The following is a 25,136-nucleotide window of genomic DNA, read 5'->3' as shown; positions in this document are numbered from 1 at the left end:
GTATCGCAAAATATTTTCTGAAAGAAATCTATTTAATCTGTATTTGAATGAATCAATACTAACTGCTTCTACCAGGCTAAAGAGTCTGTCCCATAGATTGACCACTCGCTCACTGAAATAATGTTTTCATGGGTAAGGAGTGACCTCACTGAGGGGTGCAAAGTATTAAATGATGTAGATAAATTGTCCCAGAATATTACTTCACAGTAAGTCAGGTCACTAAAACAAGCGTGTACCAATTTAAAACAGATCCAAAAGAAAATGGCCCCAAATTCCTTTGGTGGCGGGGGGGTGTAGGGGTAGAGGCGTAAGTGCTGAGATGCTTCTGCCCAAGGCCTCCGCCACTGAGGTTCACAGGGAGAAGGGGAAGGCCACGAGTAACAGACCTTTGGTGGATTGGGGATGCAAAGGTGGCACCCCCTCCAGCCACCACAAGGCCATCCACATCCCGTGGCTGGGACCCTTCATATCAGATCCCGGCTCAGTTTGAGGTCACTCCTGCCAGAATAGCCACAGAACTTTGAGGATCAATGTCTTTAACTCAAAAAGGTGATACATGTTTGGAATATGCCACCGGGTAAGGTCGTGCGAGAGTTCAACATGTAGCTGGCTGTCAGGCTGGGCGAGTTGGAGGACCGGAGGGACAGGTTCCAGTGGGCTGAATGGCCTTTTCTCATCCTTAACTTTCTTTCACGTTCCGATCGTAGACAGGACAGAGGTAGGGGTGCATCAACTGGTCTCTGCATGGAACAATGTTTGCACTCCTGATCACTGTCCAATTACTCTCCGGGGAATCGGGTGTGGACACGATCAGCCGTGACTGTGGTGCTCCTTGTAGTCAAATAGCTTGCTGCCACTTACTGTCCAGTGTCTCAGATGAAGATCAACCGTTTAGACAATCTGAACCAAACCATCGAATCTGATTGGAAAAAAAATAGGATCTTAGATTCCAGACCCACTGAGCCCCTCATGCAAAAGCCAGGCATCAAAGTGGTGTTGTTAAATTTCACCATAAAAGAAAAAAACTTGCATTTATATAGCGCCTTTCACGATGTCCCAAAGCACTTTACAGCCAATAAAGTACTTTTTGAACTGTAGTCACTGTTGTAGTGTTGGAAACACGGCAGTCAATTTGCGCACAGCAATGTGATAATGACTAGATCATTTTTTTTTTTTTAGTTATGTTGGTTGAGGGACAAATATTGTCCAGGACTCCGGGAGAACTCCCCTGCTCCTCTTCAACATAATGCCATGGGATCTTTTACATCCACCCGAGAGGGCAGACGGGCCTCAGTTTATGTCTCACCCGAAAGATGGCACCTCCGACAGTGCAGCACTCCCAACAGTACAGGCGCTGGGAGTGTTGGCCTAGGTTTTGTGTTCAAGTCTCTGGAGTGGGACTTGAACCCACAACCTTCAGACTCCCAGGCGAGAATGTTACCAATGAGCCATGGCTGACACTAAAAAAAATACAAAAACCGCAAGTCTGCTTCACAATAGATATCAATCCAACTCCTATTATAGGAGTCAGTTGCCACGAGTCCCAGTTCTCTCACACCAAGTTCAATAAAAACTGCACTTTTACTCCAAGTATTGAAAAGTTTTAATTGATTTTTAAAACACAAAATGTGATTAGCAGAAAGACAATGAATAAATGCTTGAAGAACAGAACAAATAAAAACTCAATAAGCTCAAATGAATCGACTCCCAAGTCATTTAATTTATTTAAAACTAAATTAGTGATAAGAAATAAAGAACTTTGCATTTATATAGCACCTTCTTTGTCCTGGGGGTGTTCTAAAGTGCATTCCAGTCATTCAATAACTTCTGAAATGTAGCCACTATAGAGAAATGTTTACACACAGCAAGATCCCATAAACAGCAGATGGGACAAATGACCAGTGAATCTGTTTTGTGTTGGTTATGTGATGAATCCCTGCTCCTCTTCAAATCTTTCCATGAGATCTTTTACATAAGAACATACCTCAACAGGCAGGTCTTGGTTTAACATCTCACCTGCAAGACACCACTACACCACTCCCTCAGTAGTGCCCTGAAGTGTCAGCCTGGATAATGTGCTCAAGTCCCAACCACCCCAAACCTTACCACATAGCATATTGGTAAGGAACCTGCTCACATGCCTATGAAATAAAGGTGTTTTAAAAAGAGCTTGATGGTCAATGTCGGATGAATTTGGTTGGTCTACATTGTGGATGTGAAGGATGAGAGAGAAATGAAGATGAGCGACCTGGAAACTTTGGTAGAACAAAGATTAGAAAAAACTTCTTTTCTCCTACAGTGGGTTGCTTTGGGACCAACTGACACATTTAAAAGGATCTGGGTCCATATCTGTTGAGAAGGAAGATTGAGAGATATTTACGACACTGATTGCACCACCCCACCCCACCCCACAGGAGGGCGAAGAAGAAAACTGATGCTTTCTAAGGCGGGGAAGTTGACAGGTGGTGTGGGACAGAAGTCCTTGATAACCCAATCTGACGTGGAGTAAGCTTGATGGGCTGAATTGTCTTTTTTCACTCTGTATAGTTGTGTGATTTGAGTAGTAGGGAGGTGATGTGGGCAGTCTAATGGGACCTCCATAAGCCAGCAAGGAGGAAAGATCAACGGATTTGAGCCTGTTTGAAAAAGAGACTTTGAACACCAAAGTTTTCAAGAGTATGAAGAGGACCAACAAAGCTCCACCATGCAAACTGTTTACTGCAGTGAAAGCTTCGACCCAAATTAAAAACTAGGAAGCCAGATATAGAAAGAATTTGCATTGATACAGAAGGAAAGTCGGGCAAAACCTGTTCACCCAAAGAGTTAATGGAGTGATGAAACAACGAAAGGAGCCAATATAAATGAGTTCAGGAGGGAACTGGATGCATTTTTAGAAAGAGATGGGATCACAGAATGTGGTGAGAAGGTGGCTGGCCAGGGTTGAGATTAATTAAAAAGGGAATGGGTATTTGACCCCAATACATTGTTCGTGTTCCTGAAAATGTTGACATTTTAAAGTGACCCAATCTTCAAGAAAGTGATTTTGTTGAAATGTTTTCATTTGTTTGCAAATGGCCAACAGAATGACGTCAATCACTCAATGCATCAATTGCCACACACCCTCACCGTGAAACAGTACACTGCTTCTCTACCCTCCCAAAGCTGTTCATCTTTGTGGGACCCTCAATACATGACCTATCCTGCAACACCCGATGTACAACGGGCATGGCCGAGAAGGAAAATGGTCTGAGCTCCATCCTTAGGCATACCTAGAGAACTTGAGGTTGACTTGCACCATTATTAATGAGTGTGCATTACAATAACCAAGCATGTTATATAATGTAATTTGCTTTATAAACACTAAGTGCTGTTTATTTGCAGTGCAGATTATATAGACAAGAAAGTATGAGGGCTTTTTATGCATCAAGTGACTTGCTGTTCAGCAGCGATCCCTTGTCCAGTTATTCAGAGTAATGTGGGCTAACCAGCAGCACCAGAGACAGAGAGAGGAGCTACAAGCTTCGAATGTTACGATTCCAGTTAGGAGACACACCGAGCATAGAGAGGGAGATCCCAGCCTCTGCTAAATGGAGGGAAGAGGCTTTCCACGCCCTCATTTCTTCAGCTTCTCGCTCGCTTGGTCGATCGCTTCCTTGATCCTGTTCAAACACAGAGCGATTACAACGCAGCCCATGTACAGAGAGAAAGCACAGGAAACGTCTCGAGAAGAAGTGACTTACTCTGCAAGCTGGTGCACCACTCGAGTCGAAGTAGGGACAAACTTCTATTACAATTTAGATGATTCGAAGGCCCTTTCTCATCCAGCACAGGGATTTACAAGACTCTGAGATGAGGGATCCATTGAGCCTCCAATTCCAACTTTCAGAAAAGATTTATTAGACTCAAGATGGCAAAGTGGAGACTTTTTTTTTTTAAGCAGGTACATTTCCTACTTCTCGATACCTTTAGTTTGTTGTGTAAGTCACGTACACCGTGTATTCTAGTGACACATCACCAATACTCTTAATCCACTGACGGGCTCTCCGATTTGGACAGTCCTGAACTGATAAATCAAATGGTGCTTCGACTGCTGGGACAACTGGCCACATCCAATCGTGCTGCCCAAGTTCCCCTGTTTCAGTCAGATGCCCACCTTAACAGTGACGAGGCTGATTTCTTGTGCAAGACGTTCGCTATTGGTTCAGACTGGAAGTTGAATTCTGGTTTCCCAGCTTCCAGGTGAGTAACCCAGGTTTGTAACGACCGAGCTAACTCGAGTTTTTCATTTTCATTTGACAGGGGCGTTATTGCTGTTACCCTGGGTAACCTGCCCCTGCCCTTCCTGTCGCGATTACAGCTCCTCAGTATTTGTACAGTGGAGTTTACCCCCTTTACTCTGGGTAAACAGCCTTAGAACAGTTTAATTACATAGAATTATGTAGAATATACAGCACAGAAAGAGGCCATTCGGCCCAACTAGCCTGTGCTGGTGTTTATACTCCACACGTGTCTCCTCCCACTCCACCTGCCTCATCTCAGCCTTTCAACATAACTTTCTATTCCCTTTTCTCTCATGTACTCATCTGGTTTCCTTTTTGAATGCATCAAAGCTATCTGCCTCAACCACTTCCTGTGGTAGCATGTTCCACATTCTAGCCAGTCTCTGAGTAAAGAAATTTCTCCCTATTGGATTTATTAGTAACTGTCTTGTATTTATGGTCCCTAGTTTTGGATTCTCCCAAAAGTGGAAACATTCTCTCCACATCGACCCTGTCCAACCCATTCATAATTTTAAAGACCTCTAAGTCTCCTCTTTTCTAAAGAAAAATGCCTCAACTTGTTTAATCTTTCCTGATAACAAAGAAACATAGAAGATAGGAGCAGGAGTAGGCCATTCGGCCCTTTGAGCCTGCTCCGCCATTCAACGAGATCATGGCTGATCATCCAAACCCTAGCACCCGGTCTCGACACCGACAGCCATCCCACACAAGCCCTATCCCCGTAACCCCACGTATTTAATCCCCCCTAACACTAAGGGCCAATTTTTTTTATCATGGCCAATCAACCTAATCCGCACATCTTTGGACTGTGGGAGGAAACCGGAGCACCCGGAGAAAACCCACGCAAACACGGGGAGAATGTGCAAACTCCACACAGACAGTCACCCGAGGCCGGATTTGAACCCGGGTCCCTGGCGCTGTGAGGCAACAGTGCTAACCACTATGCCACCGTGCTGCCCTGTAACTGTAATCTCTCAGTTCTGGTACCATCCTTGTAAATCTTTTTTGCACTTTCTCCAGTGCTTCGATGTCCTTATAGTATGGAGACCAGAACTATGCACAGTACTCTAAGTGCAGCCTGACTAGTTTAACATAACTTCACTACATTTGAATTCTATACCCCAGACATAAATCCCAGTGCTTTGTTAGCATTTTTAATTGCTTTGTTGCTTTTAATGATTTGTTCATCTTTATCCCTAGTCCCTTTGCTCTTCTACCCCAGTTTCTTATTTTCTAAGGTGTAGGTGATGTTTCTGTTTTCCTACCAAAGTGCATCACCTCACATTTATCTATGTTAAGTTAGTTTGCCACTTAACTGTCCACTCTGCAAGTTTTCTAATGTCTTCTTGTATTATGTATTCTTCCTTAATACTTAATGTCAAACCTTTCACTAATCAGCTTAAAATTTAAAAAAAGTACTCCCTACCACACTCACCATTTTCCGTAAGGGTTTCTGTTAAACAGCTAATTGATGCCCCCCACCCACCATCGAATGATACCTCGGGCGCTCTTTACTTTGAATGCCCGAGTACAGGGGGTGTTGGGTGATACTGTACCGTGTCAGTGGGACCCGCTCCTCGCACAGATTGACGAAGGGATTCAGCTGGTGACGAGCATACTCACACTGCAACAATAAAACCACAGATGGGGCAATTATTCATGCGCCCGCACCAGTACTGGGGAACTCTTCCTTTTGCACCAGTTACAACAGTGAGATGCTCCAAAATAGTATCTGAATTTAGAGTTTGAACCTTTCCTTTTGCTAACTATTCCCCACCCCCCCACCCTCCATCCCATCCGTCGTGAAATACAACATTCCCCGAGCCGAAATTGGAACAATGAACATGGAGGCACGAACACATGTGGGCACATCACTGCACCGTGCACAAGTGCCAGTCTGTCACTCCCTGTGCTTTTTGCAGCATTTTCCATTTTTGTCTCAGTTTTTCTTAACTCGAGGCTTTGGCTGAGTCAGTTTGTCCGCCATCAGATTGTTCTGTTTAACCTTTCATCAAATGTTGACAGTAATGAGCCTTTCTACTCCACTACTTCGGAGTGTAGAAGTTAGTCTCCCATTGTATATATGTTACATTGTATTACATAAGTTTGTATATATTGTAAGTATTTTATATTCAATATTTTATATAGATTATCTTGCCTGTGTTGTATATTTTAAACGTGCTTTGTATATGTGGTTACACATTTACGTATGTTGTATATTTTACATGTTACATTGTATATAAGTTATATAAGAAAGAAAGAAAGACTTACATTTATATAGTGCCTTTCATGACCACCAGATGTCTCAAAGCGCTTTACAGCCAATGAAGTACTTTTGGAGTGTAGTCACTGTTGTAATGTAGGAAACGCGGCAGCCAATTGGCACACAGCAAGCTCCCACAACAGCAATGTGATAATGACCAGATCATCTGTTTTTGTTATGTAGATTGAGGGATAAATATTAGCCAAGACACCGGGGATAACTCCCCTGCTCTTCTTCGAAATAGTGCCTTGGGATCTTTTACATCCACCTGAGAGCGCAGACAGGGCCTCGGTTTAACGTCTCATCCGAAAGATGGCACCTCCGACAGTGCAGCACTCCCTCAGCATTGCACTGGAGTGTCAGCCTAGCTTCATGTGCACAAGTCCCTGGAGTGGGTCTTGAACCCACGACCTTCTGACTCAGCGGTGAGTGTGCTACCCACTGAGCCACAGCTGACACTGTACATATATTATACATATCATCGATTATAAATATATGTTATATATATGTAATATATTATATAATATATTATATGCTATATATGTTAGATTATATTGTATTGTTTATATTATCCTATATATGGTGCCAATGCTATGTGTTATGTAATTGTTATAGTTATACATTTTATTATACATGTGTACATGATTTTATATTAGTTATATTTTATATACATTAGCTTATATCTGTAACATTATACATGTTACCTTATACCCGTTATGTATATTATTGGTTATATATTTTACAAGTATTATGTTGTATATGTTCATTTAGAAATGTATTATGCTATGTTTATGTTAGTTTATATATTGTAATATGTTGTTTTAAATGTGATTATATTATACATGTAGTGAAATACATTACGTTTCACATTGTTAGTTTGTATATCTATTGTTATCTATGCCGTGTTCTGTGTGTTAGTTTATATATTGTTATTTTATATGTTTGTTTTTTATATATATTGCTATACGATAGTGTTATGTGCTATGCTTTATATATGCTTGTTTATTTATGTATCGTTCTCTTTATGTTCTCGAGCTATTTTTATTTAATAACCACTCAATAGCCGAGGATCACAATCTCACCTGGACTGTCTCCCCCTTGGTGCTTTCTTTTCTGCTAATTTTCTCCTCTTATGAAGGTGCAGACTCCCTTATCAGGTAGTGCCTGTCTCCCAAAGGTGCTGACTCCCACTGTCATGTAGTGCCTGTCTCCCAAAGGTGCTGACTCCCACTGTCATGCAGTGCCAGTCTCCCAAAGGTGCCAATTCCTACTGGAGTGCAGTTCCTAAGGTACCAGCTTTCCTCCAATGCCTTGCCCAAGTGGCCATTCTTCATGGGTGGGCCTAGACAGTTAGTGATGGCAGGCTATTCCACTGTGTAAGCCACCATAGCCATTAGTGATTTTGATCTCATCCAACAGCCACCTTGCAACCAGGGTCACGAGACCCAAATCAGGAGAGTGAACTCTAGCTGATTTCTTCCCTCTAACCCTGACCGGTTGGCTGAACGTAGATTAGGATTCAATGTGGGACTACCCTGGTCTGTACTCCATTCCACATCATTTACCTTTGAGCCATTGGGGGAGCCTTAAGGAACCATCTTTAAAAGTTATTGGGGTGAAACATTACAACTAAAATATCATAAACCACTCCCATCTTCTTTATGGGGGATAAGTTTCAAACATTAGAAGTCAATTTTCATGATTGGACTGTTATAGTTAATTATTTCTGTTCCCAGTGATTTTCATTACCCATGTGTTCAATGCTGAGGTAAACTGTTCTCTTGGTGTTGCATATAATATGGTGTTACTTCCCCGGCCTCTGGCATTGTTCATCTGTGCTTTTGTTACTTCTAGACTTGATTATTCCAATGCTCTCCTGGCCGGCCTCCCATCTTCTACCCGCTGTAAACTTGAGCTCATCCAAATCCTAAATCGCACTAAGTCCCGTTCACCCATCACCCCTGTGCTCGCTGACCTACATTGGCTCCCGGTTAAGCAGCGCCTCAATTTTAAAATTCTCATCCTTGTTTTCAAATCCCGCCACGGCCTCGCCCCTCCCTATCTCTGTGACTTCCCCCAGCCCTACAACCCTCGGAGATCTCTGCGTTCATCCAATTCGGCCCTCTTGTGCATCCTCGACTTTCTTTTGCTCCACCACTGGCGGCCATGCCTCCAGCTGCCTAGGCCCTAAGCTCTGAAATTCGCTCCCTAAACCTCTCCGCCTCTCTCTCTCCTCCTATAAGACGCTCCTTAAAATGTACCTCTTTGACCAAGCTTTTGGTCACCTGTCCTAGTATCTCCTTCTTTGGCTGGGTGTCAATATTTGGTTTGAGAATCACTCCTGTGAAGCTCCCTTGGGATGATTTACTGCATTAAAGGCACTATCTAAATGCATGTTGTTGTTGTTGTTCTGCTGGCCCATCACTAAATGTCAGCGCTCCAGACCTACCTCCTGCTTGTGCCAGTCGAAGCACTGAACTCGGAAATACTCCACTGCGGCGCGGTAGTTTTCCCGCTCGGTGAGGGGCTGCTTCGTGGTGAGCGCGCGTTGGGCCTGTTCCTCCGAGTCCGCCGCCAGTCTGACAATCTGCCGCACCGTCTGCCCGATCAGCTCTCTCGTCTGCAACGGAATGGATCGGATCCGTTATTTGCACCTGTAGTGTATGTACCTTTAAGAGAGAACTACTTTTACAGCTCCTGTATACTGTAGTACCGGCAGTGACCACACCTGTATATAAGCCCTTAGCAGGGATCTGTACTGTTAGTTTTTAGACTACCCTCATCCAGTAAACACCTGTTGATTGTTAATCTGCAGTCTCCGTCTATTTATTGAAGAACACCATACCTTAAGATTCCCGGATTTAACAGTGGCGACGAGGTCGATTCGAACCTACCTGCAACTCTGCATTTCCTCCCAGGGATTCGCTCCTGGAGGACAGTGGAAGAAAGTCGAGGCCAGAAGCACGGGCGTCGACCACGAGCAACCGCCCAGTCATCGGGCAGAGAGTGAGCATCGCAGGGGAGGCTGTTGAGAGCTGGGCTTGGTTCCCCAGCCACGACGATCCAGCAACAGGCTGGCAACAGATACGGCGTAGACCCTTCCCGGACAGCGGCGGCTGGAGCCGACCGACGGCACAGAAAAGGCTGAGCAGCGTCGATGGGGTAAGAGAGAGGGTAAAGCGCACAGGGCGCAGCCGGGGGTTGAAGACCAAGCGGCGTCGACGGAAAACAAAAAGAGAGAGAGAGGGTAAAGCACAGCCGGGGTTCAGGACCGAGCGCGGCAACAAGAGAGGCGCACAGGAAAACGCGCAGAGTGCAGCCAGGGCTCAAGGGCTGAGCAGCGTCCGCGGGGGAAGAAAGGAAGCGCGGGAGACACCATTTGAGCCGCGGAGAAGAAGGGAGAGCGCGGGAGACGCTATTTTTGAAGCCGCAGCAGAGAAGAAGGGCGAGCGCGGGAAGAAAGGGAAGCGCGGGAGACGCCATTTTGAGCCAGTGGAGAAGAAGGGAGAGTGCGGGAGATGCCATTTTAGCCAGTCTAACCACACCCAGGGATGCCGAAGAGTGGCAGTGTCACAGCGTTCGACAATGAAGTCGAAGATTGGGCGACAAATGTGTTACGCATTGAAGTGTACTGCAAGGCGAATGAAGTACCAGATGCCAGGAAAGCACTGGTTTTGTTGAATTCCATGGGTGCAAAAACGTATGGCTTACTGCGAAACCTAGTAACCCCAGGAGAAGCCAGTGGATAAGGATTTCGAAAGCATAGTGGCAATCCTACAGGACCACTTAAACCCCACACCGCTGCTGATAGCAGAAAGATTTAAGTTTCACAAAAGGAACCAGCATAAAGACGAAAGTAATGCTGAGTATTTAACGGAACTGCGCAAGCTATCGAAACATTGCCAGTTTGGAATGGGACTAGCAGATACGTTAAGGGACAAGTTTGTGTGTGGGCTTCAAAGTGAAGGAACCCAGAAACGGCTTCTATCAGAAAAGGATCTTACGCTGGACAAGGCTTTCAGCATGGCAGTATCACACGAAGCAGCCGCATGGGGCGCTGCAGAGATACAACGGAGACCGCAAGAATATGGCACCAATGAAATGTCATATGGAGCAGTGAAGTGTTATCGCTGCGGCAGAACACACGACCAGAAGGATTGTTGGTTCAAGGACCAAGTGTGCAGACAGTGTGGAAAAGCAGGACACATAGCAAGAGTCTGCAGGTCGGGAAAGAAAACCAGCAGCATGAAATCTCCACAGGAGAAGTACAAAAAGGTACATAAGGTGACGGAGAGTAGTTCAGACGAACAGAAAAGTGATACAGACTCCGGAAGCAAGGAGCTGGGTTGTCTGAAACTACATAATGTAATCAAAATGGAGGATCACCAAACTATCTGGGTCACGCTCAAGATAGACGGAGTCCAATTGAAAATGGAATCGGACACAGGATCAGCCCTAACAGTCATAAACCGAAGGGACTACAAGCGGCTATTCTCACATATACCCTTGAGAGATACAGAGATTGTCTTGAAGACGTACACGGGGCAAAAAGTCTACCCCAAAGGAAAAATAAGGGTGAACATGATATACAACGGCAAGGAAACACCAAAAATGGATCCATATGTATTGCCAGATGGAGGACCACCACTACTAGGACGTGAATGGATCCGGAAGATACAGTTAGATTGGCATTCCATACAGGCACTGACGGTAGAGGCCAAAAAGGATGACGACGTCACACCTGGACGACTGTCAAAAATGCTAACTGACGCACAAGAAGTGTTCCAGGAAGGACTCGGAACACTAAAAGGCATAACAGCAACGATCAAAAGAGGAAAATGCAAGCCCAAAATTTTTTTAAGGCCAGACTGGTGCCTTATGCGATCCACCCAGCCGTCGAAGCAGAGCTGGAAGGTTTGGAACGTTCAGGAGTACTGTCCAAAGTGGACTGGAGCGAGTGGGCTACACCCATCGTTCCTGTAATGAAGAGGTCGTTGAGTAATACGCCTGGGGAACCAAAGAAGGTTCGCATCTGTGGGGACTTTAAGGTGACAGTGAACCCAGTCCTTCACATGGTACAATATCCGCTTCCGCGGATTGAAGATATTTTCGCCTTGCTATCTGGAGGAAAACGCTTCACTAAGATTGATCTGGCCCAGGCGTACCTGCAAATGGAGGTAGAAGAAGCCTCGAAACAATACCTCACGATCAACACTCACAAAGGTCTCTACCAATACAACCGGCTGGTGTTCGAGGTAGCATCAGCTCCGGCTATTTGGCAAAGGGCAATGGATCAAGTCCTGCAAGGGATTCCGGGGACCCAGTGTTATTTGGACGACATCCTGGTCACGGGCGAAAATGACAGTGATCACCTCGCCAACCTGGAGCAGGTGCTTACTAGATTGAAGGAATATGGGCTACGAGCTAATCGCCACAAATGGGAGTTTTTCCAGAAGCAGATCTCGTATTGTGGCCACGTTATTGATGAAGAGGGGTTACATAAGTCCCCATAAAAGATTGAGGCAGTAGTCAAGTCTCCAGCACCGGAAAATGTGTCACAACTGAGGTCGTTCCTCGGGCTGGTGAACTACTACCATAAGTTCTTACCAAATTTGTCTACAGTATTACACCCACTGAACACCCTACTGCAAACGGGGGTACCATGGAAGTGGAATGACGAATGTAAACGAGCTTTCCAGAAGTGCAAAGAATTGATCACATCAAAAGAGGTGTTGGCTCATTTCAACCCAGCACTACCAATTCGGTTGGCGTGTGATGCATCACCCTATGGTATTGGAGCGGTGCTGTCGCACAAATTCCCAGACGGGTTGGAGAGGCCAGTAGCCTTTGCGTCTCGGTCACTAACCTCAGCCGAGCGCAACTACGCCCAGATTGACAGCCTAGTAGGGGGAGTGAAAAAGTTCAACCACTATCTGCACGGGCAAAAGTTCACCTTGCTGACTGACCACCAACCACTTGTCTCCATCTTTAATCCAAAGAAGGGCGTTCCGGTGATGACTGCGCAACGACTACAAAGATGGTCCCTTTTTCTAGGGGCGAACCAATATGAAATAGAGTATAAGGGCACGAAACAGCATGGAAACGCTGATGGGTTATCACGCCTGCCACTGCCTACTGCGGAGGAAGTACCAGCAGTGGACCCTGTCGAAATACTTTATTCAACTATAATTGAACGCTTGCCAGTAACTAACGCGGATATAGAGGAGACCCGAAATGATCCGACACTGTCTCGGGTATATGATTTGACGGTGAAGGGATGGCCAACACATGGCGACTCACTGTTGCCAGCATTCTCATCCAGAAGAGAACAGCTGTCAGTATGCCAGGGGACAGTGATGTGTGGATCCCGAGTGGTAATTCCAGCCAAGTTAAGGGAGAGAGTGCTCAATGAGCTTCACGAAGGCCATCTGGGAGGGGTGAAAATGAAAAGCTTTGCTAGGGCTTGTGTGGTGGCCGGGGATCGATCAACAAATCGAGGACCTAACAAAGAGCTGCTCAGGATGCCAGAAGGTCCAAAATGCACCACCACATGCCCCTCTACACCCATGGGAGTGGCCCTCCTCTCCATGGCAACGGGTGCATATTGATTTTGCTGGTCCATTCATGGACTCAATGTTCTTAATAGCAGTGGATGAACACTCGAAATGGCCTGAGGTGATCAAAATGTCTTCCACCACTACGGACCATATTTGCCAGGAACGGCTTGCCAGAACAGATTTGCTCTGATAACAGACCCCAGTTTGTGTCCGAAGAGTTTCGGAAATTTATGAGAAGGAATGGGGTAAGGCATTATACATCCGCCCCATATCATCCAGCCACAAATGGATTGGCTGAGAGGTTCGTACAAACCTTTAAAAAGGCAGTAAGGGCCATGTGCGATGACGACATTCCACTGCAGCATAAGGTGGACAATTTCCTGTTAGTCTACAGAAATGCGACACATGCAGTTACCAACCAGACCCCGGCCATGATGTTCTTTAACCGAAGGTTGAGATCTCGTCTGGATTTGCTCAGACCAAATGTACGAAGAAATGTTGAGAATAAGCAATTCCAGCACATCAATGAGAAGCCGACAAGGAGCTTCAATGTAGGACAACCAGTCTTGGCCCGCGACTACTGAACAGAGAAATGGCAACCAGGAACGATATGCACACAGCAGGGGCCACTAATGTACACAGTAGATGTTGGAGAGAACATTGTGAGACGCCATGTCGACCAGATCCTAGCGTCACAAGAACGAGTCAACCCCATGTCTCGCGTACCTGGTGATGAACCCGACATACCGGTAGCATCTACCCCAGAAACAGTAGCATCGGAAGCTGATGAACTAACCGACGACAGGGGGTCAGAATCGCCTCCGCACCAAGAGCAAGACACCCAGGAAAGGCGCTATCCAGAAAGAATCAGGAAGCCGCCCCAAAGACTGAATCTATAAATGGACTATTTTCAGTTAATGTGCATGTTAAAACGGTTAACTGTTAATTGAATGTTATGGTACTGTTAATCTAAAAGGGGAGGAATTGTAGTGTATGTACCTTTAAGAGAGAACTACTTTTACAGCTTCTGTATACTGTAAGTACCGGCAGTGACCACAGCTGTATATAAGCCCTGAGCAGGGATCTGTACTGTTAGTTTTTAGACTACCCTCATCCAGTAAACACCTGTTGATTGTTAATCTGCAGTCTCCGTCTATTTATTGAAGAACACCATACCTTAAGATTCCCGGATTTAACAGCACCCACCCGGGAAATGACCGACAATGTGCGAGAGGCCACCATTTTACTCCTCCCTCCCCTGGCAACCATACAAAAATCCCAGGGCTGAGAGAGAGAGAGAGAGAGAGAGTGCCGTGTGACAGCAGCACTCCCCGCCATCCCCTCCCACACACACTGTCGGGATTGTCAGTGAGGCACCAGTGCCGTCACCGGACGGCCCATCAGCGGACAGTGAACTACCAGTCACCGATTGGGAGGAAGCATGGGCCGAGAGGGGGGCCTAGGTGTCCCGCTTCATGTTACCTCAAGGAGTTGGTCCAGGTCTTTCTGAAGCTTCGCCGTCTCCTCAGGGTCCTTGGCAGCTTTGATCCGATTCTGCAGGATGGCGACAGGTACATCGCACTGTGCCACAGCCTCCATCGTTGTGCTGGATCTCCACCAGTGCCTGCAGGAAGAACCATCACAAGAAGACCCATAACTTCTACATGATGAAACAGGGCTCTCCAGCCCCAAGGGGGAGGCACAGTGAGCCTGAGCAACAGGGTAAGGTAGCATAGTGGTTATGTTACTTGACCAGTAATCCAGAGGCCTGGACTAATGAATGGGGAATTTAAATTAAGTTAAGTAAATAAATCTGGAATTTAAAAAAAGCTAGCATCAGTAATGGTAACCATGAAACTACTGGATTGTGGTAAAAACCCATCTGGTTCACTAATGTCCTTTAGGGAAGGAAATCTGCCATTCTTGCCAGGTCTGGCCTATATGTGACTTCAGACCCTTAACTGCCCTCTGAAATGGCGGCTCACCACCACCTTCTCAAGGACAATTAAGGATGGGCAATAACTGCTGGCCTTGCCAGTGACGCCCACATCCCGTTAATGAATAAAAAAAGACACTGTGCCACAGCACAGGGTGGGGTTACCGCCAGGATACTCAACTCAGAGCCCCCGATTGGAACTAGGTTACAGCGGCAACAGCTGAGGGGTGAATTGTGATCCTTTCTCATGAGTTAAAGAAAGACTTGCATTTCTATAGCACCTTTCACAACCACGGGATATCCCAAAGTGCTTTACAGCCAATGAAGTGCTTTTTGAAGTATCGTGACTGTTGTATTGCAGCCAATTTGCACACAGATAATGACCAGATAATCTGTTTTAGTGATGTTGATTTAAGGATAAACATTGGCCAGGATATCGGGGATAACTCACTTGCTCTTCTTCGAAGTAGTGCTGTGGGATCTTTTACGTCCATTTGAGAGCAGACGGGGACTCATTTTAACATCTCATCTGAAAGTTGGCACCTCTGACAGTGTAGCACTCCCTCAGTACTGCACTAGGAGTGTCAGCCTGGATTTTCTGCTCAAGTCTCTGGAGTGGGACGTGAACCCACTAACTGCTGGTTGAAACTGCGAATTAATTTTATGAAGGACCCTTACAGGTAGCAGAGAGAGAAGAGCTTCCACCGCATTGTCATCTTGGCTCAGTGGTAGCACCTTCTGACTCAGAGGCGAGAGTGCTACCCACTGAGCCACGGCTGACACCTAAGCACAGGCAAACAGCACTAGTGGTACATTTGATAACAAGGACCAGGGTATCCAAACATCGTGTATTCAGGGGCTGTGTACGCATATGCCAGAGCCATTGGATAGTGATCAGGGACGCAGAGACCAATTGCAGCTTCCTTACTGCTATCCCAGCTGAGACCAGTTAACCCAGCACAGACTGGGAATGGAACTTGGGAACTGAGTTAAGATGCACGCAACATCGATCAGCCCCTGTGCGATGTACAGAATCCGCTACTTTTCCACTTGTGCAATTTTTTCATTTCACGGGCGTGAGATCAGTCGCAGAAGGATATAAAATAATTGCATATCTTCCATCATGGCAATCTTTAATATTCTCCAAGTGAAAATGATCATTTGTACAATGTACAGGGACTGGCTGTGCTATGGGTTAATCAAATGTTCCCTTCTCCTCTGGGTCCCTGGTTGGATTGAGCCTAGATCAATAAATAACAATCTTAAATTTATATAGCACCTCATCACTTCTCTCCAGACATCCCAAAGAACTTCACAAGCAATGACCTACTTTCAAGTGTGGTCGTCGTTACTTGTCAAAATGTAGCAGCCAATTTGCGCACAAGAAGATCCCACAAACAGCAAATGAGACAATTGGCCGGACAATCTGTTTTTGGTGACGTTAGTCGAAGGATCAATGGGAGAACTCTCCTGCTCTTAAAATAGATCAATGTGGTCTTTTACATTCACCTGAATAGGCAGAAGGGGTCTCGGTTTAACATCTCAGCCGAAAGACAACACCTCTGGCAATGCTGCACTCCCTCAGCCGAGATTAGGCACTCAATTTGCTGAAGTTCCTGAACCCATAAACCACCCCCCCCCCCCACCCCCCCCAGTTAGAGAAAAAGAGAGTGCTACCACAGAGCCAAGCTGACAACGGGATGGAGGCTCTTCTCTCTGTGCTACCTGCAAGGGTCCTACATGAAATTAATTTGCAGTTTCAGCCTGCAGTTAGTGGACACAGGTCCGCAGTCAGGAAATAGCTTACAACCTGGGACTAAATTGGCCCCAAGAATGGCTGGTGTGAGAGATAGAAACATTCAGCCTAGTGCAATAGAGGAGTTTTTAAGACACGGGGGTCTAGCTGATAACTTCCAAGTGGGGAGGTTCTGGCCACAGATAGGATTCCCACAGTTCATGATATATTCTGTTATATGCCACATAATTACAATTAATCTGGTGAAGAATTTGTCACGAGGTAACAAAGATGCACTGGAAGTTTATTCAGTGCTACTCTCCTCAAACACTCCTTCAGTAGAAACAGAACAGACAAGCGTGTTAACGCCTCCATGGATTCCACCAATGTCTGAAGGAGGAGGCTCACTTGGACAGTCGGGGGGTGAGATTGGGAACACCCCTCTCGAAGGGAAGCGAACGCGTAGCTATTGAGATGCTGACTGATGAGGGGATGGCGAAGTCCAGGTTTTGAGACAAATATTCCAACACTGTAGAAACTGGCTGGTGGCCAGAGAAAATAAAGTAAAATCGAAGGTTTTAATATTTGCAGTATGTAGCTGCATATTGATAAAAAAAAGGCTCAAAATTCATACCTCTACCGATAAAGGAGAGAATATGTGACACGACAGATATCTCACATGTTTAACGCACAGTTCAACCGTGAGCCCATCAGCATTTCTGTCACTTCAGAATGGAGGATTTCCAGTTAATAGGCAGCCCTATCCAATTCCATCTCTAGAGGGCGAACTGAATCCATGATTCCTCTGCCCTCGCCATTGGAGTCTGGACTCCTACTACACCTCCTTATATCTGTTGGCACTAAGATTTCAGTGAAGTGTCATCGTGGGCTTATGCAACAGTAACACAGCTACACTATTCGTGTCTGTCCCATTTGAATTCTATTGGCCACTGAAGGCATCAACATGACAAAATCAGGGATGAGTCCTTAATATCCAGTAAAGTACCTCAACAGTGTATGCCTCAGTTAGCAGCTACTTCGTACTCATCTACATGCTGCCCCTTGGGGTGACCCTCCACACATACACTGACGACAGCCAGCTACAGCTCTCCACCACCTCTCTTGTCCCTGAGCTGTTAGTCTACTTGTCCAACATCCAATCTTGAATGAGCAGCAATTTTCTACAGCTAAACATTGGGAAGCCTGAAACTATCATCTTCAGCCCTACCACAAACTCTGTACCCCATCCCCCGGTCATTGTCTCGGGCTGAACCAGACTGCTCGCAGCCTCGGTATCTTATTCGATCACAAGCTGAGCTTCCGAACTACACATCCTCTCCACCACAGAGACCATCTACTTCCATCTCTGTAATGTCCATCTCCGGCTGAAACGCTCATCTATGCCTTTGTGACCTCCAGATGCGACTATTTCAACGCTCTGTTGGCCAGCCTCCTATCCGCCACCCTCTGCAAACTTGCGCTCATCCAAAGATCTGCTGCCATTATCCAATTCCACACCAACCCCTGCTCACCCATCACTGACCTACTGTGGCTCCCAGTCCTCCAACACTTCAACTTTAAAATTCTCATCCACGTTTATACCCTGTGGCCTCAACCCTCCCTATATTAGCAACCTCCTTCAGCCCTGCATCCTTCCTCTGAAGCCAGCCCCTTGTGCAGCCCTCTCCCATTGCCCCACTATTGGTGGTTGTGCCTTCAGCCATCTAGGCCCCATACTCTGGAATTCCCACCACTTCTAGTTTCCTTTAAGACCCTCCTATTTCACCAATCATTTGGTCAGTCTCCCCAAGCCCTCGTTCTGTGCTTCAGCATCCATTTTTTTAATAACATCTCTGTGAAGCTCCTTGGGACGTTATTCTATGTTAAAAGGTGCTATAAAAATGCAAGTTGTTGTTTCTGGCGTGAAAGGCCGGAATGTGGCACCGTACAAACAATCAATAGTTTCACCAACAGAAGGAAAACAGCGTTCAACCCTTGGAATAGGGATAACCCATCCATGAGTAGTGGGATACCCACTCTGCTGCTCACTCACCATACCCTGTAATATCCCACCTCGTCTAATCCCACTCCCCAGGCCATTTCATATCCCACCTCGTCTAATCCCACTCCCCAGACCATTTCATATCCCACCTCGTCTAATCCCACTCCCCAGACCCTGTAATATCCCACCTAGTCTAATCCCACTCCCCAGGCCATTTCATATCCCACCTCGTCTAATCCCACTCCCCAGACCATTTCATATCCCACCTCATCTAATCCCACTCCCCAGACCCTGTAATATCCCACCTAGTCTAATCCCACTCCCCAGACCATTTCATATCCCACCTAGTCTAATCCCACTCCCCAGACCCTGTAATATCCCACCTAGTCTAATCCCACTCCCCAGACCCTGTAATATCCCACCTAGTCTAATCCCACTCCCCAGACCATTTAATATCCCACCTAGTCTAATCCCACTCCCCAGACCCTGTAATATCCCACCTAATCTAATCCCACTCCCCAGACCCTGTAATATCCCACCTAGTCTAATCCCACTCCCCAGACCATTTCATATCCCACCTAGTCTAATCCCACTCCCCAGACCATTTCATATCCCACCTAGTCTAATCCCACTCCCCAGACCATTTACTATCCCTCCTAGTCTAATCCCACTCCCCAGACCATTTACTATCCCACCTAGTCTAATCCCACTCCCCAGACCATTTACTATCCCATCTAGTCTAATCCCACTCCCCAGACCCTTTAATAACCCACCTAGTTGGCATCAAACAGGAAATTAGAGAGGCATGTAACAAGGAAACTACTGTAATCATTGGGTGACTTTAATCTACATATAGACTGGCCAAACCAAATTAGCAATAATACTGTGGAGGATGAATTACTGGAGTGTGTACAAGATGGTTTTTTAGACCAGTACGTTGAGGAGTCAACTGGGGCTATCCTAGATTGGGTATTGTGCAATGAGAAGGGGGTTAATTAATAATCTTGTTGTGCAGGGTCCTTTAGGGAAGAGTGACCATAACATGATAGAATTCTTCACTAAGATGGAACGTGAAGACGTCCAATCCGAAACAATGGTCCTAAATCTAAACAAAGGAAACTACAAAGGTATGAAGAGTGAGTTGACTATGATAGATTGGGGAGCTTCATTAAAAGGCATGACGGTGGATAAGCAATGGCTATCATTTAAGGAATGAATGCATGAATTGCAACAGTTATACATTCCATCCTGGCGCAAAAACACAAAAGTAAAAGCTGCCCAATCATGGCTAACAAAAGAAATTAAGGATAGTATTAGATCCAAAGAGGAGTCATATAAAGTTGCCAGAAAAATTAGCAAGCCTGAGGATTGGGAGCAGTTTAGATTTCAGCAAAAAAGGACCAAGAGATTGATTAAGAGGGGAAAAATAGAGTATGAGAGTAAACTTGCAAGGAACATAAAAGGAGACTGTAAAAGCTTCTACAAGTACAAGAAACTCTTTGGTATCCGGCACCGACGGGACCGGTGTGGTGCCGGTTTATCAAGAAGTCCGGATTACAGAGAGGTATAGTTAAAAGGTACGAGAGCTCCGTACACAGCAACAAATCCAGGCTTCCCTGTTGTTTAGCAACATGTGCAGGAACTCCAGCCACAGACCAAGCGTCCCTGTTGCTTAGCAACAAATGTAGGAGCCCCAGTTACACAGCCACAGATCCAGGAACTGCCACTAATATGAAGTAAAACTTACCTGAACCTACTCCTGAATTTTGCCGGTTAACAGAGGTTTCCGGTTATTTAGGTGCCGGTAAATCGAGAGTTTCCTGTATGTAAAAAGAAAAAGATTAGTGAAGACAACAGGAGAATTTATAATGGGGAACAAGGAAATGGCAGAGCAATTAAACAAATTCTTTGGTTCTGTCTTCACGGAAGAGGACACAAATAACTTCCCAGAAATGCGAGGGAACCAAGGGTCTAGTGAGAAGGAGGAATTAAAGGAAATTAGTATTAGTAAAAAAAAGTGCTGGACAAATTAATGGGACTGAAAGCCGATAAATCCCCAGGGTCTGATAATCTGCATCCCAGAGTACTAAATGAGGTGGCCATGGAAATAGTGGATGCATTGGTTGTCATCTTCCAAATTTCTATAGATTATGGAACAGTTCCTGCAGATTGGAGGGTGGAAAATGTAACCCCACTATCACTATTTAAAAAAGGGAGAGAGAAAACAGGGAACTACAGACCGGTTAGCCTAACATGAGTAGTAGGGAAAATGCTAGAGTCTATTATAAAAGGATGTGATAACAGGACACTTAGAAAATATCAACGGGATTAGACAAAGTCAACATGGATTTATGAAAGGGAAATCGTGTTCAACAAACCTACTGGAGTTTTTTGAGGATGTAACTGGTAGGATAAGGGAGAACCAGTGGATGTGGTGTATTTGGATTTTCAGAAGGCCTTTGATAAAGTCCCACATAAGAGGTTAGTGTGCAAAATTAAAGCACATGGGGATTGGGGTAATATACTGGCATGGATTGAAAATGGGTTAACAGACAGGAAACAGAGAGTAGGAATAAATGGGTCTTTTTCGGGGTGGCAGGTGGTGACTAGTGGGGTACCGCAGGGATCAGTGCTTGGGCCCCAGCTATTTCACAATATATATCAATGATTTGGATGAGGGAACCAAATGTAATATTTCCAAGTTTGCTGACGACACAAAACTAGGTGGGATTGTGAGTTGTGAGGAGGATGCAAAGAGGCTTCAAGGCAATTTAGACAAGTTGAGTGAGTGGGCAAATACATGGCAGATGCAGTATAACGTGGATAAATGTGAAGTTATTCACTTTGTTAGGAAAAACAGAAAGGTAGAGTATTATTTAAATGGTGATAGATTGGGAAATGCTGATGTACAAAGGGACCTGGGTGTCCTTGTACACCAGTCACTGAAAGCAAACATGCAGGTGCAGCAAGCAGTTAGGAAGGCAAATGGTACTTTGGCCTTCATTGCAAGAGGTTTTGAATACAGGAGCAAGGATGTCTTACTAGTGTCATACAGGGCCTTGGTGAGACCACACCTGGAGTTGTGTGTGCAGTTTTGGTCTCCTTACCTAAGAAAGGATATACTTACCATAGAGGGAGAGCAGCAAAGGTTCACCAGACTGATTCCTGGGATGGCAGGGCTGTCGTATGAGGAGCGATTGGGTCAACTAGGCCTGTATTCACTAGAGTTTAGAAGAATGAGAAGGGATCTCATTGAAACGTATAAAATTCTGACAGGGCTAGACAGACTGGATGCAGGGAGGATGTTTCCCCTGGCTTGGGGGGGTCTAGAACAAGGGGGTCACAGTCTCAGGATATGGGGTAGGACATTTAGATGTGCGAGTTAGGGTGATTGGCTATGATAAATTGACCCTTAGTGTTAGGGGGATTAAATACGTGGGGTTACAGGGGATAGGGTGGGATATGTGTTGGTGTAGGGGTTACGGGGATCGGGTGGGATATGTGTCGGTGCAGGCTCGATGGGCCGAAATGGCCTCTATCTGCACTGTGGGGTTTCTGTGATTTCTGTGATTTAGGACTGAGATGAGGAGAAATTTCTTCACTCAGAGGGTGGTGAACCTGTGGAATTCTCTACCACAGAAGGCTGTGAAGGCCCAGTCACTGAATATATTTAAGAAGGAGATAGATAGATTTCTAGACTCAAAAGGCATCAAGGGGTATGGGGAGAGAGTGAGAATATGGTATTGAGACAGAGGATCAGCCATGATCATATTGAATGGCAGAGCAGGCTCGAAGGGCCGAATGGCCTACTCCTCCTATGTTTCTAGTTTAATCCCATTCGCCATACCCTTTACAATCCCACTCCCCAGACCCTTCAGTGTTCTTCTCTGCTGTTGGTGTAGAATTCCATATTCCACCCTCACCCTCAGTGTCGAGGCATCGGTTTTAACTCGATGTAACCTTAAACTCGTGTCTTGACTTTTGTCTCTTTACAAATGATCTACCTTCAACTTTTTGTAATGTGACAAATTCTCACAGAGAGAAGGGAAGATACAAACCCTGATTAAACTCACTGGGTGCTGACGATGTGGCTCTGCTCGGTGTAGCCGCTCTCTGCAGGGTTTGGGCGGCGCTCTTCCCGGATCAGCAGCCTCTGAGTCACAGCTGAGAACCCCACCCCCACAATGCACCGCGCAAACAAGGCGGCAACGGCGGAGATAGACCGTTTTCCCGTGACGTCATCAGGGGCGGTGCACAGCCGCCATGACTCGGTCACCTGACTGTGCCGCGAATGGCGATGGACAACTTGCAGTCTACACTGGGGAAGTCTGAGGAGTGATTTTATGACCGGTAAGAGGGACATGGCGTCCAAACACATTGGGGCAGTAATTCCTCCCCAAACGCGTGAGTACGGAAGGGGTACTCGCGTCTGGCCGGAGGAAATGCCGGTTTTCAGCATGCGCGGAAAACCGGCATTTCCTCTCTTCTAACCCACAGGTTTATTATTTTAAAGAATCTACAATAAGGTAAGTTTAGTTTTAGACCCTTTTTATTATTGTTTAAATTATTTTTTTAAACTTATTTATACTTAATTTAATGATTGGGATGTTTTTTAAAATTTTATTTAAAGTTTAAGTAGTGTTTTGGGGTGCAGTATTTCTCATGAGATTGACAGTTCTTACTCTCAAACCTATGAATGAAGTTTCCCCTCCCCTGATTGGCTGAACAGTGCTCACCTGATCCCAGCTGGCACATCGCACGCTGCTGGGTCAGGTTAGCACAGCACGCCAACATCGGGCCACTGACAGGAAATCCACTGCGGGTCAGGTTTCAGATGTCGGCTCGCCGGGTGAGTGCACATTGGGGGCTTGCATGCACGGCAAGCCCCCGACACCAAGTTCTGGGCAATGTAATGGACCTCTGTTTATTTGTACGATCGATATACCTCCAAATAGGCCCTGAATTTCCGATCGGAGGCTTCTGACGAAAGGTCTTCCACCGGAAGCGTTAACTCTGTTTCTCTCTCCACGAATGCTGAGTTTTTCCAGCGTTTTCTGTTGTTATTTCGGATTTCCAGCATCCGCAGTATTTTGCTATTGTACGAACTTACCTGCTGGTTCCGTAGATCCCGAGGTTTACGATCCTGGGCCTCTTCTCTTCCAAATGCGCAGAGGCCCACATATCCCAGCGACGCACGCGGTTCGCAAGCGCCCCCACCCCTGGGATCACGTGGACCAGGCCAACCAATGGAAGAAATGAATTCCCCCTTCATACTTTTGACAGTTCCGTAGGCACAGAACTGTCAAAAGTATGAATGGGGATGACTGCAAAAATGCACCAACACACTGAATTAAATAAATAAAAACCACTACATATATAAAATTAATTAAAATGCCATTTAATTACATATTTTAAACAAAAATGAAGTTTTTTGAAAAATACATTTAAGGGGGAAAATTCAGTTGCTTTGCGCCTCCCGTTGGATCGCAAAGCAACTAGCGCCTGGGCGCGGCGATGTTTGCGCCGCTCGTGAAATTGAGCAGGCATTTTGCGGCGGCGCTAAACACTACCGCCACGATCTCCTGTGCCCGCAGATCGTGACGTCAGTCGAGCGTACAACGCCCCGGTCCGGATATTGAGTGGCGCCCCTTGCCTTACCGCCTGCCGCTAGCACCGACAGGTTGAGGGGAGCGTTTTGCAGTCGGGAAGGGACTGGGGGGTGCGCTATTTAAAGGCGACCGCTTCCTGCCTTTTTTTGTCGGTGACATTTTTGCACCACGCATTCTGAGAGAGAGAGAGATTCAACGCAGTGTTAAGGAGTTTTGGGTACTGAGCTGCACTTTGGAGGTTCATTTTGATTTGTCCTTGCATCGATTTAGAAGAGACTATGGGGGCTGCACTCTGAGCTCTTTCCAGCAGAATTGATGTACAGGTCTCTCCAGGCCGAGATTCACACTGCAATGAGCAGGGTGTGGATGGAGAGCAAGATCGACCCTCCCCTATAAGAACTGGCCGGCGCCAGTGTGCCTGTGTTCCATTGCTGACTGACATCACATGAGCTTCGCCAGTGCTCTGAGGTAGCGCCTTGCTCCTCGACGTTAGCGCCTTAAGAGAGGTGTGTAGCGCCTGATTTAGCGCTCCAATCACCTCCAGGGGCGATAGAAGCCAAGTTTGCAGTCGGAGGTGATAATTAGCGCCAGGCGCTAAACTTTGCGCCCAGCCGATAATTGCACCCCAAACGGGGCAATACCGAATTTCTCCCCCTAAATGTTTTAAAGGGGCTAATTTATTGCACAGGTTTTTCAATGTTTAAATGATTGAAAAAAAATATTTTAATGTTATTTTATACTCTTATGCTGGTAA

The 25,136-nt window shown here is 45.9% G+C and overlaps 1 protein-coding gene and 1 long non-coding RNA gene across 8 annotated transcripts in view; one reads left to right on the top strand and one right to left on the bottom strand.

The window, feature by feature from the left end:
* Positions 1 to 1,579: 1,579 nt before the first annotated feature.
* On the bottom strand, positions 1,580 to 23,985 carry LOC147105833 (legumain-like). 6 transcript variants are annotated; one of them, XM_086010607.1, is made up of 6 exons: positions 22,847 to 22,983; positions 21,901 to 21,994; positions 20,521 to 20,593; positions 14,583 to 14,724; positions 8,993 to 9,163; positions 1,580 to 3,659 (listed from the first exon to the last, which is right to left on the bottom strand). In XM_086010607.1, exons 4-6 carry the CDS (start codon positions 14,697 to 14,699, stop codon positions 3,513 to 3,515), a joined length of 435 nt encoding a protein of 144 aa, XP_085866733.1. In that variant the 5' UTR covers positions 14,700 to 14,724; positions 20,521 to 20,593; positions 21,901 to 21,994; positions 22,847 to 22,983; the 3' UTR covers positions 1,580 to 3,512. The 6 variants fall into 6 exon arrangements, with proteins under 6 accessions (XP_085866733.1, XP_085866734.1, XP_085866735.1 ...); XM_086010608.1 differs by lacking the exons at positions 21,901 to 21,994; positions 22,847 to 22,983 and adding an exon at positions 23,884 to 23,985; XM_086010609.1 differs by lacking the exon at positions 21,901 to 21,994 and having other exon boundaries at positions 22,832 to 22,983.
* Positions 22,984 to 25,136, top strand: part of LOC147105831 (uncharacterized) — a 57,739-nt gene continuing 55,586 nt past the window's right edge. The window contains exon 1 of one of the 2 annotated variants that reach the window (XR_015081599.1): positions 22,984 to 23,123. This is a non-coding gene — a long non-coding RNA (uncharacterized LOC147105831). Of the gene's footprint in view, positions 23,124 to 23,524; positions 23,623 to 25,136 lie in introns of those variants that run through there. The other variant, XR_015081598.1, reaches the window with a different exon arrangement.

The sequence above is a fragment of the Somniosus microcephalus genome, chromosome 17 (assembly GCF_052327205.1).
Source record: "Somniosus microcephalus isolate GS21.2 chromosome 17, FLI_Smic_1.0, whole genome shotgun sequence".
NCBI lineage: Eukaryota > Metazoa > Chordata > Chondrichthyes > Squaliformes > Somniosidae > Somniosus > Somniosus microcephalus.
This window is presented reverse-complemented; position numbering and strand designations above follow the sequence as displayed.

Coding starts and splice junctions, on each gene's coding strand:
- LOC147105833 (XM_086010604.1), bottom strand. CDS start 15,552: ATGAGTCCCCGTCTGCTCTCAAATGGACGTAAAAGATCCCACAGCACT. Junction 9,164..14,582: donor ACCTGGACCAACTCCTTGAG/GTAACATGAAGC, acceptor ATTCCGTTGCAG/ACGAGAGAGCTGATCGGGCA. Junction 3,660..8,992: donor TCGACTGGCACAAGCAGGAG/GTAGGTCTGGAG, acceptor GTGTTTGAACAG/GATCAAGGAAGCGATCGACC.